This window comes from Chelonoidis abingdonii, chromosome 7 (genome assembly GCF_003597395.2).
Source record: "Chelonoidis abingdonii isolate Lonesome George chromosome 7, CheloAbing_2.0, whole genome shotgun sequence".
Lineage (NCBI taxonomy): Eukaryota > Metazoa > Chordata > Testudines > Testudinidae > Chelonoidis > Chelonoidis abingdonii.
Genome location: NC_133775.1, coordinates 50,606,132 through 50,622,924, shown reverse-complemented (window position 1 = coordinate 50,622,924; position 16,793 = coordinate 50,606,132). Strand labels below are relative to the sequence as shown.

Here is a 16,793-nt window from a genome sequence, read left to right as displayed (position 1 = left end):
TTCAGAGCCTGAGCTCCAGCCTGAACCCAAACATCTACACAGCTAGTTTTAGTGCCATAGTACGATCCTGAATCTGTAGGCCTGGGCTCTGAGACTCACTGCCACAGGATCCTGCTTGCTGTGTAGACATACTGTGGGAGTGTGGTGTCTGCCATACAGGTTATTCCGTACAGGGGAATAACAGGGGCAACTCACACTCTCCCATGTGCCTGTGTGAACACATACCGCAGGTCACTACTGAGTCCTTTGAAACTGTTGGTTGTTTGTATTGCCAGATATTTATAATTCATTGAATGTTCTCTATGAGATGTGTGTCCAACTTGTCCATTTTTAATTCTCAGTTTCTATTTCCATCTGGTATCTTTCTAACCTTTTTACTATAGGTCTGTGCCCTCCAAGGGTCTGCCCACACAAATATGTTGAAAAATGCTTCTAATATATATTTGGTGATGGAAAGCAATAAAAGCATCACCGGCTGACATACATAATCCTTAAGGGTTAAAAAAAAATCAATGCTTCCTTGTGAGGGGAAATCTGCATTGAAAATGTCATCAGAAGTAGGATCAGGAAATAAAATAATTAAGCTCCTCCAACCTTGTTCAAGCAAATGCTGCTTCTTCACAAGAGTAGCCACAAGGAAGTTAATAGTTTTACTCATGAGAGCAAAGGTCCTGGATCAGGTCCCTGTGGTCTACAGTTTAAAATCATTAAAACCAATAGAAGCAACCAGCACCTTTGAAAATCAGACCCAATGTTTAGAAATTAATAATTATATTTCTTCCTGGCCGAAAGATGTGCTCTGTCAGTATCCATTTCTGTTGGCTTCTTTCAGCTACAGATTTCAACACAAGAAGTGCTGCTGTTTTGCTCCTTAAAAATTTTATTCATATTAACCAGTGGTGCTCTTGCACCCACAATTTCAGCGAGACTATTCATGTGAAAAAAGGCTGAAGGGTCAGGCCATACATCCATAAAAGGAAAAGCTTAGGATTTGCATGCACTGACAAAGAATGGTATAACCCTAGATTTATCTGGAGTCTTAGGTCTTGGGCTTCTACCTTCCAACCAATCTATGTGTCTACCTATCTATACAAGATTTTTCTAAGGTGCTTCTCACTGTGATACCTAAGAACCTGAGGTTTACACCTACAGCAGTTTCCAGTTACACTGGTTGTGTGACCAACCACACAGAGCTGACAAAAGAGAGAGAGTTTTGAGTTGGATGTAGAGACTTTGCTACCATATAGAAGGTCCAACTAATGTTTAATTATTCTGTAACTGCTCAGTGTGGCTTTTACTAGGCTTTCTGTAGGACTGATATCGAGCTAGTCCAAGGCCCTTCGGAAACAAAATGAGAGTCTTTCCATTCATTTCTGTTCTGACCCATAGTTATATTTGTATTTGCTTGTCTTTTATTTTATTTTCTCTTTTTCTATACAACTGTCAATAAAATATTCCCTTGTTAAAGACAGGTAAGTATCTGGACTATTAGCTGGACTGAGTATTAGCTTATGGAGTTTTTTGGGCTTGACTGCAATACTTACTCACACTGAATTAAAGTTACACATGAAGTAATATCTCTGGACTTGGCTCATTTGCCAAGAATTTGTCTTTGATTTGCCAAAGACCAATGTGGGTAATGTTAGAGCAGAGGCAATGGGTATGAGACTGAGAGGATGGGACATTCTGGGCATTGAATGAACTGCCTCATGGAGCTGCACTGCTCCAGAGGGAGCATTGAGAAGCATTTATCCACTGAGCTTTCAAGTGTGCAGGTTTAGTAAATCCATTACTGCACTCTTTTTATAGGGTACCCTATCCTCCCCATAACTGGCTCCATGGGCTGGTGCATGCAGAAAAACATGGCACTTCTGTTGTATTCATCATTTTAGGTATTCAACAAAGTTCCCCCCATCTCACTCCTCCAAAATCTTGAGCTGCTCTGCTCCTTCCCTGATCTGTGAGCCACTGGATTTAAAATGAGGCATTTGTGCATTCAGTAGACTATTCCTTGGCACACCTTCAGAGAATGATGATCCCCCTCTGAATATTGTATGCTTGTTTTCAGCAGGCTGAATGGAAAATTCCCTAAAGGAAATGGACCAATTATGATACAAGCCAAAAGCAATATACCAATGCAGAGATTCCCTGGGAAAAGCAGATTGGACTGTTTCTGCTTATTATTCCCCTTTGAAACTGCAGTTGTGGAGAGTAAACATGTTTTCCCTGAAGTGCATTTATAATTTCAGTTCTCAGTGTCTAGCAATGAGGTGCATGAAGTGCAATGTACAAGCAGCCAGAGCTTCAGCAGAGATGAAGTCAGAGGTTCCCTACTTTCATGAAGCTGCCCAAAGTACACTAATATCTAAGCATAGTTCATTTTTCCTATAGCTTCACAGTGTAATTTTACTCAGTTTTCCTTCCAATCACTTTGGTCATGTTTCCCTTGCCTATCACTACCACTCTGTTTTATTTATTGTGGGGTTCAGAGTGCATGTGTTAGAGTTAAAGACAAAATAAGGAACAATGGGAATGCACAGAAACTGAGGAATTAGGGTTTTCCCCTGCATTCTGAAGAAGCTTTTTTTTATTTCAAGAAAAGGACATTTCTGGCCCTTCTGCTTAAAAAGAGAACAGTCACAGTAAAGCCTAACTCAAAGTAGTAATGCTTTGTAAAGTCTTCAGCCTGACAAACTGAAATAATAGCACCAAGGGAAGTGTAAAATGACCTTAGTCATTTGAAAGGGATGCTATCAGAAATTTCTCCATACTTTCCATCATGCTCACTGCAGATTGGAATAGGCTATGTGTCCAAAACAATACACACCTGACATTTTATTACAGAAACTTCATTATTTAATGTAGGTACGGGAATTAATCTCTCTCCTTCTCCTAAAACCTCTGCCTCAGCAATTCAGATCAACCTCAAATTGGTAGCAACTAAAGGCTGTTCCTGTCTGATGTTCATTGTAGCCTATATTGATCTCAGTACTGCACCTAGTGTACTAGGTTTCCACAACCCAACCAACAGTTAGCATTATTCGCACTCTCATCAGAATAGTTATGGACATTATAGACACAGAGATGGAACCACCTCTTTAATCTAGGAGTGATCCGTCCAGCTCATTGTTCAGCTACATTGATAGGACAGTGAACGACAGCTAGTGCTGCTGCTAGTTATGTAGTTGAGTGATCACTCACTGTTTAAGGAGCTTTCAAGACATCTGCTTTATTCTGTATCCCTTTCCAACTCACTGGGTATAAGAAGAGCTTCACAGCACCCTGCACAGACTCTCCGTTTGGGAAGCTCAGCCTTTGAAGGCACAGTCCCCAATATTACATTTGACTTCAGTGGGGACTACCTGTATGAGCAAGTGCTCGAGAACGTTATTAAGAACTGCATAATCGGGCTCTTAATGTTGTTTACTTTAAGTTGTAGGTTAGAAATGAATTTGGAGTACATCAGATGAAGCAATATTCTTTACCATGGAAGTATTTGTTCGGTATAAAACATTTTTTTTATTCCTTAATTGCATCCCTGACCCAAAAACAAAGAAATAGAACATCTTCATTAGAAAAAGGCATTTAAAAAAATAGGATGTTAATTTCATGTTGCATATAATTCTACAGGTTTGTGACAAACTCAGTATTTTTTTTTTTTGGCCAAAATTGTCTGTGAATTTCTATTGCTCATTTAGTCACTGCTCAGTTTAACAAGTTAATTCATATTTTAAATTATTCTTCTTCTGACTAAATTATCTGTCATTATATTATCAGAATAAAGCCTTGTGCAATAAGTAGAAAAGAAAAAGAGGAAATAATCCTTGCTGGTACATCACAAATTTTGGAAGGAAACCGTCAGATTACAGTAGAAAAATCACAGATTCCTACTAAATCTAGCAAGGAGCTCTATATGACACAGGCACGTGTGCAGTCAGGCCAGAGCAGCACCAGCCAGGCCAGAGACATCCTTCCCTGGCCCTTCCCAGATAAGGTGGGAAGGGATGGGATGGGATGGGATGGGGAGAATGTGGGGGTCCCGGGCTAGGGGTGGTCAAAGAGATTACTCCCCTGACCCCCAGCTTCTCCCCCCCAAAATATTTCCCCACTAGTTGCTGTCCTGGTTCATCAGGGTAAGCAGCTGGCGAGCCGGGACACTTTGTTTACTTAGGTTTACTTGCGTCCTGCGGACACTTGCGGTAAAGAAACCATCTCGGCCTGCCAGCAGCTTATCCTGATGGCCCAGGAGCCAAAGTTTGCTAACCCTTGAATTATAGGGTCGGCTTATGAACGGGTCATAAAAATTTTCCATTTTTACTTATCCATCTCGGGGGGGTCGGCTTATAAACAAACTTATGATCAAGTACATAGGGTACTTTTTAATGGCACAATCTATAACATTAGTTGTAATACTGTATTGTTCTCTGGTCCCCGTAACCAACGGAATAGAGAGAATTACATGTGTGCTAGCTTCCAGCCCTGTCCTATTGTTGAAGGAGTTGAAAGCACTCTCTACTTTTGCAGAATCAGATCACTTGCCGATGTACACACACACACACACACACCCCTGATCCTTAGTTAATGGACTAAAATATAACAACTAGCTAAGCACTAAAACTGTTCTTCCCTACTTCACGCACCTGTTTTATTTTCACTGGCTGTTATACTCTCTGAAAGCTAAATAAGGAGGTGGTAGAAATTACATCTTTTTCTTTCAGAAATGTGCCTATTCTGCTTAGGTTAGGAACCTTCTATAAAAAATGGATTCAGTTAATATGCACCACACATACAGTACCAACCTTTGGCTTTATCTCTATGATTTATATCAGCCAGTAACTTTCATAGCAAGGTGAATGCTCATTTATAGTGACAAGAGATTGATTGTGCAACATGATTCATTCTCTCTTTACTACATGGACATACAAACAAAATTAGGAATATCAGCATAGAATCTTGGTGTTTGTACCTGTAGAATTTAGAATGTATGGATCTGGAGATTTTGATAAGTGTTTTAGCCAGAGCATGACTTTCTAAAATGTAGCAGGTTATGTAGTTTGGGAACCTGGTGGATGATGAAAATTAAAGTAATGGAAGCTCAAGGACGTTAGATCATATTGTGATCTTAGACTTATCTAGATAGACATGCCTAGACAAGACATCTAAAATCGATCTATTCTCTGACATGAAAAAGATTTGTTTGAAAACCATCAAACTTGTCCAATGACAACCGGAGATTCTTAGTCAATGAATATTCTTGAGTTCAATTGTATAACACTGTTTTCAGGCAATAGTTATCAGAGAGCCACAAAATGCTCCCACAGAGCTCCCCGATTCACCACAGCCATCAAGCTTATACCACTAGTCATAGTAAAATTCCATTCTTCTTGGTATTTGACACTTCAGTGGTCTATCATTTTGCCCTGCTTTTAATAATTCTGTATTTTTGTGGGCATTTAGGGCATGATCCTGCTCCCATTCAAGTCAATGGCAAAACTTCCACTGGTTTTAATGGTACAGGATCATGTCTTTACTCACTAGCATTTTACTGTTTCTGTAAATATGCATTAAATGGCTTTATTTAAAGATCAACAAGATAAAATTTTTATTCTGAACATGATTGTAATAGAAAATACTACCCTGAAATACAAAAATGTGGAAATTAATTATTTAACTGAGTTTTTATTTATTCTAAATTCTCACTGCATCTCCGGAGGCTGCTAAAGCAAAAATATTCCATGGAAAAGAGAACACAATTTTAGTCATAGCATATTTTTTCTGCTTTTGGAAAACAAAAATCATATGTTGTGCTCTCCTCCTGGTCAAACACCATCCACAAGAAAAAAGGGCACCATCAACAATACATTTTTGAACAGTAGTTCAAATATATCACAGAATGCAGGTTTCTAGCAGCTGAACACTTTTACTATGATTATTTTATTTATATGTATTTATGTGAGCATCTAGTCAGTAGTCAGCTTTAGGCTGTTGCTGATTCAGGGTGACCAGAGGAGAATTCCAAAATATTGGGACTGCCACAGGGGGAACGCCTTTTCAATTGTTACACTCACCCATCTGGGTCTTCAGCGGCATTTCGGCAGAGGGTCCTTAAGTCACTGAGGGTAATATACCTTGCTGCCAAAGAAAGAACTACCCCCTGACTGAACAAACTGCTCGATATCGGGATGTCTGGTCACCCTATGCTGATTAGACAATAACTGAGTAGAGCAGTTGTTGGGTAAGGATGTGGGATTTGGCTCTAGAGATCAAATGGGTCACTTTCCATATTGTCTGGTGGGGCTCTAGACTGCAGAGACAGGAAGTGAGCTGCTGCCTGCCGCAGTTTGTTCTGTCCCTGCAGTGCAGAAACCTACCTTCCAAAATAGAGGTTGACTTTTAGTCTCTGCTCCTACATGCTAGCAGGACTCTGGCCAGAAATGAACTTCAGAAGGAACACTTCAAACTATTTCCCCTGAATCACTCCACCTATTCCATCACTGCTGTGTTATAAGGGCTATGCCAGCCAGCAATGCTCCCACAACCTCCTCAATAAGGAAGGTTCCAGCATACAAGGGAATCATACATACAATAATTCATTCTCTCAGCCCATTTCATCCCCGCCTCAGCCATCATCAGCAAGCCTCTGGAGAGCCTTTTGGGGCTGATGTGGATGTGATGACATGAAGGCAGCTGACACCACCTCCCTTTAACCCTGGACATGGTAGGGTCACATTCATTCAGGAAATACAGAGGGTTGTCAGGAAGGAGGAGAACAATTAGGCACCAAATACCTTTATCTGTGACAGTCCATAGAAAATCAATAGGGATTAAAAACAACCTTTATTTTAAAAAAAATGTCTCCAATATTTTACAGTATATCCCCATATTTAACATGTGGTCTGAACAACTTATTAAGGGGGTGGTGGTCTTATAAGGAAATCTTACTGTGAGGTTTTTTATCTGGGGAATTGATATTCACAGGGTGCTGTTTCTTGTTCATCAGCAGCAGCAATTTAAAGTTTTACCTCTCTGTTTTGCCTGCCTGCACATTTCTTGAGGGGAGTAGGCATGGTATTGAAATATACACGAATCCTGCTCTCTGAGGGATGGAGTAATGTAAATACACCCACGAACTTAAACAAATATGACAGGTCTGATTACAGATCTGCCAGACTTGACAATGTTTCTGTAATGATGGCTCGGGGCGGGGGGGAGACACAAAAAGAACCTTCTCAGCTTCTTGTAGTCCTAAAGGTGGTTGGACATAGTACATTCTCCATGACCTTATTGAAAGGATTAAACTAAAATACACTTCTTTCATTTTGTTACCAAGATAATATTGGTTCACTGTTGACTAATAGAAAATAATACAAATAAAACACATTCTTTCAGATTTTATATTATTGGATTTGATGGCTGGCTCTTAAAATGCAGTACATATCGAGTGCTACTATTCTGTTGAGATGGACTACTTTATCAGTGCACATTTCTGAATCACATTTTATTGCAAAATGTTTTTAATTCCTCTTTATGCTGCAGGAAATCCTACAGCAAAATTGACCTGCAACACAGTGCCCTCTGGTGCATGCACAAAGAAAAGGAAAATAGGGAAGGTGTTTTAAGATACAAAATGTATCAGCTTCAAAATTCTAAAAAAACCGATTACAAGTTACCAGTATTTTGATTGAACACACAGGCAAATAAATAAATAACCCTTTCCCTTTCTCTAATACACTGCTTCCTGTTTACAAAAGAGCTGGAAACTGCCACAGAACAATCTGTGCAGAACAGGTACCTGTGTAAACCATTTTATGGGCTTAAGTGCAGATGGGGGGCTGCATTATGGGAGAAGCTGACAGATGGCCTGTACTGTATTTGTTGAAGCCTCCTTCCCTTGGCTGGTGGAGAACTGTTTGTCTATATCCAGAACATTAAGAGAGAAAAATACCTTTCTGTCAGACTTCCCTCCTTTTCCCTTTGTTTCATGGGCCCCTTTTCCCCCCTTCTTTCTCTTTACCCATAGGCTCTCTACCATCCCATTGTATTCTCCTTTCTACTTCCCATTTCTTTTTTAAAGATAACATATTTGTTAATGTACGTCTTGAATTGTTTACCTTGTCATAGTGACAAGAAGGATGTAGTTCTGAGTTGACTCAGCAGAACAGAGGACTGGCAGGCTGCAGACAATCAGCAAAAACAATTCTGCAATGAAACCTGCATTTTAAAAACAGGCCTCTAATTTTGGGTGCCTCTGTTTTTGTCTATTCAACCATAATCAGGCCAACCAAATGCCTGAATTCAGAAGGGCTGAGCACCCACAGCTCCGGTCAATAACAGCTAAGGGTGCTCCGCATTGTAGAAAATCAGGTCCTAAGGAATGAAGAATCCAAAATTAAAAGCTGCTTTTGAAACCATGGACCTACCTATATTTAAAATCTTTGAGTCATTTTAAGCTATCAATACTGAGGCTGAGTGAAATCCTGGCCCCACTGAAGTCAATGATTTGTCATTAGTTTCAAACAACGGAACTACTTGAGAAGCAAGGTACTATTCTGGGTGAACAAGGGTGCTCTGATCCATCCCTCAGCAATTAGGGAAGAGAAATTAATATCTAAGGCTACTATTGGGAGTTAACCTTACTTTGGAGGAAAGCCCAGGAATTTCAGGAACAGATGGTTGCTGTCAATTATTTCCAGATCAACTTTATCAGTCACCAAAATCTCTTAAAACAAGACAAAAACAGCACAAGCAAGCATTCCCTTAATATATAATGCATAAATGGCACTACCTATATTCCAGCAATTAATTCGTCTATGAATTTGTTCCCACATCTGACATCTTAAAAAACAAACAAGTTCTTATTATGTATGTATAACTTCTAAGGATGAAATCTCTGTAATTGGCTTCCCTTTGCATCATACCTGTAAATCTTGTATCTTGTGCTAAATCCCTGTCGACTTCTGTCCACAAAATCTGTGTATTCCTGTGAGCGATGGAAGGGTCCCTTATCAGAGAGGAGCCAGTTGAAGGAGCTTGTGGCATGCTGATCCGAAACGGCAGCAACCGCTAAAACCCAGCAATGAAGACTCAGTGCTATCCACTCCCATAGAGCCATCAGAGAGAACAATTCAGCACCAGCACTGCATCGCCATATCATGCTTCCACTGTGGGCTTAGAGTCTTCATTCTCTTAGCTTTCCCTCAACACCTAGAGAAAATAGACAATTAGATAAGTACACGCTAGTCATTCCTTGGAAGCAGATACAAGTTTCCTTTCTGTCATCTTAAAGAGACAGTGGCCTTTATTTTTATTACATTTTATATTAGCATAAATCCACTAGGCTAGTTAACAGCACACAGTTTAATTTCTCAGTATTCTGTGCTATTTCCTTGTTGCACTTTTAACAGTTTCCTAAAACCCTACAAACAAGCAAAGGAGTAGTTATTACCTCTTAACACTGGCATACAACGTTCCAATAACACATATGTATAAAAGATAGGAAGACTGCTTTAGTGGACAGAACAATGGAGGGATTCAAGAAACCTGGATTCAATTTTTGGTTCCAGCAAAGACTTTCAGTGTGACCATGGAAAAGTCATTTAATCTTTGTGTGCCTCAGTTCCTCATCTGCGAAACAGGAAAATATCTCCCTTACTCACAGGGTCTTTGTAAGGATAAAAATCTATTCATGATTGTGACGGCCTCATAGATACTATGGTGCTGAGGGCCATAAAGGTACTTAGATTGATTAAAACAATGTAGTTGTTACCTTCAGTTCATTTTGAATCAGCATGGAATTGAATAGAGTCTGGTTCTGTGATCTTTTTTTCTAGTGGATGTATTTACAAAGAAAAATGTCCTTTTTATTCGTATTTAAATATGACAGCAGCCATTATAATCATTTTTACAAAAGCCACTGCCGTGAACTTTTTATCTTGGCTGGGAGTATTATGGTTGACACCAACACCTTTATCTACAAACAGTTCCTAAATGAAGTCTATTTTCATATAAAATAGATGTATTGCGGTTACACATTTTCTAATTATTAGTCCATTATAAAAGAAGTGCTGTAGCTGAATAAAGATGTGCCATGCACTTATTCTAGACAGTACATTAATTACTCCAGAAAGTCCTGGGTATGGATCATGAACACATGAGCTCCAGGAAGCCAACTGGCTTGAGCATGGAGCACTAGTACATTTGACCCAAAGAGCCTCTATAGTCTTAGGATACAAGCATTATCCTATTCACGTAACCAAAGGAACAGTTAAGGTTTATTATCTTTTTCTAAGGCATGAATATGGCTATTGACCATTTTGGTCCTGAGCCTGCAAACACACATATGCTTAACTTTAAGCACATAAGTAATTTCACTGAAGTAAATGAGACTATTTGCATGTTTCAAATTACGCAACTGCAGAAGATTCGTGGTCACCAAATGCAGACTGCATTATAAATCCTTTTTCCTTTAGAATTCAGGAAGCTTTAGTTTCACACGTGGATGTTTACATACTCAAAAGTTTCCAGTTTCTGTATGCTGAACATACGTTTATGCACAGAACACGAAGACATGGCAGTTTTTTCCCCAGATTTGATTTTTCTCTGCCACAATCTGAAATCTATTAAACATGCTGTTCAGCGAATTGCATGACAAATCAGAAGAAAATGGAAGTGACACTGAAAAATTAAAGTTTATAGCAATGCAATCTTGACTCTCCTACCCTGCAAAAGCTGCTATGGCCATTTGGTTACTAGATGTTTTCCCGTTAACTCTTAGTCCCAATTTAAGCAAAGCAAAGAAGCCATGACAGCAATGTTCTACCAAGAAGATTAATTTTAGCAGAGACAATCTGGCCTCCCTGTCCCCACAGAGCTGAATTATAATAAAACTCCCCAGTGCGCAGTAAAGAACAAAACTATGTTGCATAGGCAGTTATGTTCCCTTCATCTGGAGGCCTAGGACAGTCTCCCATCATACACAGCAGCAAATAGGAGTAGGAGAACTCTGATTTGTACAACTAAATTCTCCTGACAATTTGCTACTAACAGTTAAGATATTGAGTCCTTTTAAATTACCTTTTTATGGAAAAATAATGTTTTAAATTGCAAGAACGAAAGACAAGAAGTTTACTTTCAGACCATTAAATTATAATGATGACTGATTGAGTTGCTTTATGGTTTAAAAAGGGTAGATTTAATGTTAGAACACTGATTACTTATGTACTTGTAGCATTTTCTTATATTATTTCCTTAATATACTCTTGAATAAGTGCAGTAAAGGATCCTACTGTAACTTGCTACAATGCTATAGCTAATAGATTATAACAAATCAAAGAGCTGCATAACGGTACTGAAGAGCCTGGTATAGTCTATGAAGCAAATAATCCACTTTTTTTAAAATGTATCTATATTTTAATCTAAAACAGGAGTTTAAATATGTTTACTCCTTACAGACACTGTAGTCTCATAGAAACTACTGAGTACACTATATATGTTTTTAAAATTGTACATTTACAAATTGTGTACATCTTACATTGCATCTATCTAGCAGCTTATATGGTCTGGTCCAGGAACCATAGTATTTTACTATATCCAAATCATTAGCATATTTATCTTCAAAACATCCCTATAAGGTAAAAGAGGACTATCCGTGTTTTACAGCTGAACTGAAAAATAAAGAGACTAAGGGTATGTTTACGCTACCCTCCGTATTGGCGGGCAGTGATCGATCCAGCGGGGGTCAATTGATCGCGTCTAGTCTAGACGCAATAAACTGACCCCTGAGCGCTCTCCCATCAACTCTTGTACTCCACCACCACAAGAGGCACAGGCAGAGTCGACGGGGGAGCGCCAGCAGTCGACTCACCACAGTGAAGACGCTGCAGTGAGTAGGTTTAAATATGTTGACTTCAGCTATGTTATTCACGTAGCTGAAGTTGTGTAACTTAGATGGATCCCACCGCCCCCCTTAGTGTAGACCAAAGCTAAGGGTAAGATTTTTAAAGCAATCTTAGGGATAATTTCCACTGAAAGTTGACTCCCTAGGACAGCTTTGAAAATCTCAGCCTAAGTGATTGTCCCAAGGTTGTGCAGTGAATCTGTGATGTGAACCCCAGTCTCCAAGTCTCCATCCAGTGCCTTAACCACAAGACCATTATTTTTCATGGTCATTTGCTTTAGTTACCTTTTCTTTATTAGGAAGGGATGACACCGAGGGAAAGAAACGTTGCTGTTAGAAATAAAACACACGCACACAGAAAAAAAATGTTCAAAGACTGTTACAGGACTGATAGAGCACACAAAGCCTATCACAAAGCCTATACACAAAGTTTGAATCCCTGCCAGAGAGCTTCACCAGAGTGTTCCATGAGGCATTAAGTTTAATGTGGAGCTCCTATTGACTTGGGGTGTGGGATGTGAAGACAGGGACATGTGCTGGAAAATAGAGATCGTGGATTTTAAACTAGAGGAGGACACGGATGCAACCAAGGAAGAATCAAAATATTGCCTCTCAAAAGTGCTGCCTCAGAATGGGATGACTGAAAAGAGCACAGATATTTTTTGCAAAATTATTTGATCCATGACTTAAGGGTTCTATTCTTCCACCTCTTGCAGATACCAAGCACATAAAAAAAGTTCTCATCTTTCTCTCTTCTAGCTTTTGTACGGTAAGGTATCATTCATGGAACATGATAGGCCAAACATCTCCCTGGTATAAATCCTGTGACCTCCTTGGTATTACCTGGGGATGAATTTGACTCAGTATCTTCTTGGAATATCAAAGCTTGATACTCAGCTTGTGTAAATTCATAGAATATCACGGTTGGAAGGGACCACAGGAGGTCATCTAATCCAACCCCCTGCTCAAAGCAGGAACAATCCTCAGACAGATTTTTGCCCCAGATCCCTGAATGGCCCCTCAAGGATTGAGCTCACAATCCTGGATTTAGCAAGTCAATGATCAAACCAGTGAGCCATCCCTGTGGAATACCATGGGAGACCATATCAAAAGCTTTGCTAAAGTCAAGATATATCACATCTACCCCTTTCCTCATATCCACAAAGCCAGTTATCTCATCATAGAAGGCAATCAGGTTGATCAGGCATGATTTGCCCTTGGTGAATCCATGTTGATTATTCCTGAACATTTTCTTCTCCTTCAAGTGCTTCAAAATGGATTCCTTGAGGATCTGCTCCATGATTTTGAAGGATATGGAGCCATGCCAGTTTAAACTAGCTGAGAATCTGGTCCCAACCCGGGCAGAAGAGGTATTGCCACCAACACAAACCTTATTAGTTCAAGTTATCATAGATAACATAGGTATTCCCCTTTGTCAGTTGAAGAACATTTTGTTTTTAAATGTATTGATTTCATATAATTATATCACACTATCATGAAAACCCACTAGGAAACTAAATAATACCCCAGATAGAATAAAATAGAAGTGTCTTCTTGGGCCCATAAAGCACTCTTTTGCTTATAGAACACAAATTGCTAATTCGTATGTGATGAGGATAGAGCACACAGAAGAAGCATGGAGATATCTCAGCTATGTAATTAAGTTGTGGGCTGCTTTATGAAGGAACATCTTATGTAGCATGTTCAAGAAAAAACCAATTACACCAACTTAAATCCTCACAAGAAAGAAATAATGTAAAGTCATCTTAAGCCAAAATTCATGGTATCCTTAATGAAACATGCTATCCTTGACTTCTTGGTAAGGTGGGCTGTGCATGTTAAAAGTATTCTATAAAAGAGGTATGTCTGTAGATAGATAGTCTGTCATCTACTGGTGAATAAGAATGTGTAGTCTTACATAATACGTTCAATAAAGTTGTTTTTTATTAACCATAAATGACTTCCTGTGTGCAGTTCTTAACAGTGGGAGCAAAGTGTCCTAGTGAGTTGCACTAGCATGTCTTTTAGAACTGTGGAAAAATGCAATGTAATGATAGACTACATACGGTAACTCCTCACTTAAAGTCGTCCTGGTTAACGTTGTTTCATTGCTGATCAATTAGGGAACATGCCTGTTTAATGTTGTACAATGCTCACTTTATAACGTTGTTTGGTAGCCGCCTGCTTTGTCCACTGCTTGCAGGAAGAGCAGCCCGTTGGAGCTCGTGGTGGGGGCTTGGAACCAGAGTGGACTGGCAGCCCCCCATCAGCTCCCTGCTCCCCTAAGTTCCCTGATTGACAGCTGCCCAGCAGGCTATCAATTGCCAGCAATTCACCTGTGCCTCCCCACACTGCCTTGTGCTGCTCCTGCCCTCTGCCTTGGAGCTTCTCCCGGGAGCCTCCTGCTTGCTGTGCAGTGGGAAGAGAGGGGACAACCTCAGGGTGTCTCCCTCCCCCCAGTCCTGCCCCTCGCTTACCCCTTCTCCATATACAGCAGGTGGGGACAGAATGGGGCTCAGGATGGAGAGAGCTTGCTGGCAGCAGCTGCTCTCTCAACTTTCTGATTTTTTTAAGGGCAATGTACTTAGAGTGGGGTCAGCATACTTAAAGAGGCAATGTGCATCTCTCTTTCTCTCCCACACACAGGGTGTGTCTCTCTGTCTGCCAGGCTGTCTCCCCTCCCTCCATTTGTGCCACCTTGTAGAGTGTGAGGCTATGTTAACAACAATGTGTTAACCCTTGAGAGCTCAGCCAAATGCTAGCTCATCATTTAGCAGTTAGACATTCCCAAATATCCCACCCTCTTCCACCCTTGGACTTCATCACCTCAACCAAGCTTCACAATTATCATTGTGAAGCTTGTGTATTAAATTGTTTGTTTAAAACTTATAGTGTGTGTGTGTGTATAGTTTTTTTGTCTGGTGAAAAAAGTTTCCCTTAGAACCTAACCCCCTCTATTTACATTAATTCTTTCGGGGAAATTGTATTCGCTTAACATCGTTTCGCATAAAGTTGCATTTTTCAGGAACATAACCACAACATTAAGAAAGGAGTTACTGTATGTTTTCCCCCTTGCCCCTCTCTCTATTTAGCTAATAAATCTATCTAGCAGCCTTTACATCCTTGGCTCCCTCCCTGTGAAAACATGAAACAACACATGTGGCATGCCTGTCACCAGAGCAGAAAGGAGTGCCACCTCTCACAGGAAGGGAAGAGAAGGAGGAGCAGCAGTGGATCAGGCAATCTAAGGAACTCTCACCTGCCCACCCACCAGAACTCCACCCAGGAGAGAGTTAATACTCCCAGAGCTTTGAGTTGTCTTAACTCTCCCTTGCATCTACACTGCAGTTGCTACTATGCAGCCAAAGAGGGACCCAATGAATGGTAGGGAAAGGAAAAAGGTTTCTCTGCTGGGGGAGAAGAAGTGATCTGGCCCTTTGTTTCCTCTATGGTTAAATGTAATAAAACATAGTCCTACTCATATATATTTATATAAATGTGGCACTTCAAAGGACAAATATATAATTTAGCAGGAAATATAATTCCCATCACTGCACAAATATTAGAAAATTGTAATGTTTCCAAGCTCGAGTTTCTGCTTCAGTAGCCAGTAATGGAGGAATCCTAGTTCCTTCAGATCTAACCAAAAGAGAGAGATAGTGCAAACAGGAATATTCACAGTCAGATGGGTAAACAAACAACTAATTATCCCTTTGGAAATTAGATGGTCAGAGTGAAGCAACTTATCCATAAGTATTGTGTTAACCCCACTGGCTGCCCAAAGGTCTCTGTGATTTCAATTTCAGATATTATCATTATGTATTTGTATTACACTAGCATCTAGAGATCCCAGTCACAGATCAGGGTCTCATACGTACCTACACACATGAAATGAAAATAGCCTGCCCCTCTTTCAAAGAGGTTACAATTCAAACACTGACCAGTCAGGATCATCTCTAACTAACTTAAATCTGAAAGTGGATTTTTGTACTGTTGGGGAAAGAAACAATAAATACGGTGCAGTCTTTCCAAAAGATAACTAAAGCACATACTACTAGGGCTCTGGCTTTACTCCCATTTAAGTCTATGGGAATTTTACCATTGACGTCAATAGAGCAGGATCTTGACGTGTTTCAAATTTGGGCCAATGGTAAGTGTCCGTTGTACTGTCTTAATAACAAGCAATCTCAAGAGTCATTGCACACAAAGCAGTAAAGCTCACTTCATCTGAGAGAGTAACACAGGGCCAGATCTCCAAAGATATTCAAACACCTAAAAATGCACCTAGGCACCTACTGGAATTTTCAAAAGTAACTAAGCAAGTTAGGTGCCTAGCTGTCAATGATTTAAAAGCTACTATGTGCATGTCTGCATCTTTAAGTCCCTAAATAGCTTTAAAAAAACCTGTCCCACACTGTCCAACATTAGCAAAACGCGAGCCATGAGTTCAACTAGTTATTGCCTAATAAAAGAATGGAGAACTATGAGATTTCCTTGCAACATGATAAACGAGGTCCCTCACCAAAGACTCTTACTTAAATTAAGTTGTCATGGGATAAAAGGGAAGATCCTTTCATGGATTGAGAACTGGTTAAAAGACAGAGAACAAAGAGTAGAAATAAATAGTAAATTTTCAGAATGGAGAGGGGTAACTAATGGTGTTCTCCGGGGGTCAGTCCTAGGACCAATCCTATTCAACTCATTCATAAATGATCTGAAGAAAGGGGTAAACGGTGAGATGGCAAAGTTTGCAGACAATACAAAACTGCTCAAGATAGTTAAGACCAAAGCAGACTGTGAAGAACTTCAAAGTGATCTCACAAAACTAAGTGATTGAGCAACAAAATGGCAAATGAAATTTAATGTGAATAAATGTAAAGTAATGCACATTGGAAAA

At 39.8% G+C, this 16,793-nt stretch overlaps 1 protein-coding gene across 4 annotated transcripts in view; it reads right to left on the bottom strand.

The window, feature by feature from the left end:
• The window catches only part of BRINP3 (BMP/retinoic acid inducible neural specific 3), a 348,258-nt gene that overhangs the window by 312,479 nt on the left and 18,986 nt on the right, over positions 1 to 16,793 (bottom strand). For all 4 annotated transcript variants that reach the window (XR_012656261.1, XM_032768511.2, XM_075067860.1 and 1 more), the window contains exon 2: positions 8,919 to 9,204. Coding sequence is in view for 3 of the 4 variants with exons in the window: in XM_032768511.2 (XP_032624402.1) it covers positions 8,919 to 9,154 (236 nt within the window). In the remaining variant the exon portion in view is untranslated. The remainder of the gene's footprint in view (positions 1 to 8,918; positions 9,205 to 16,793) is intronic.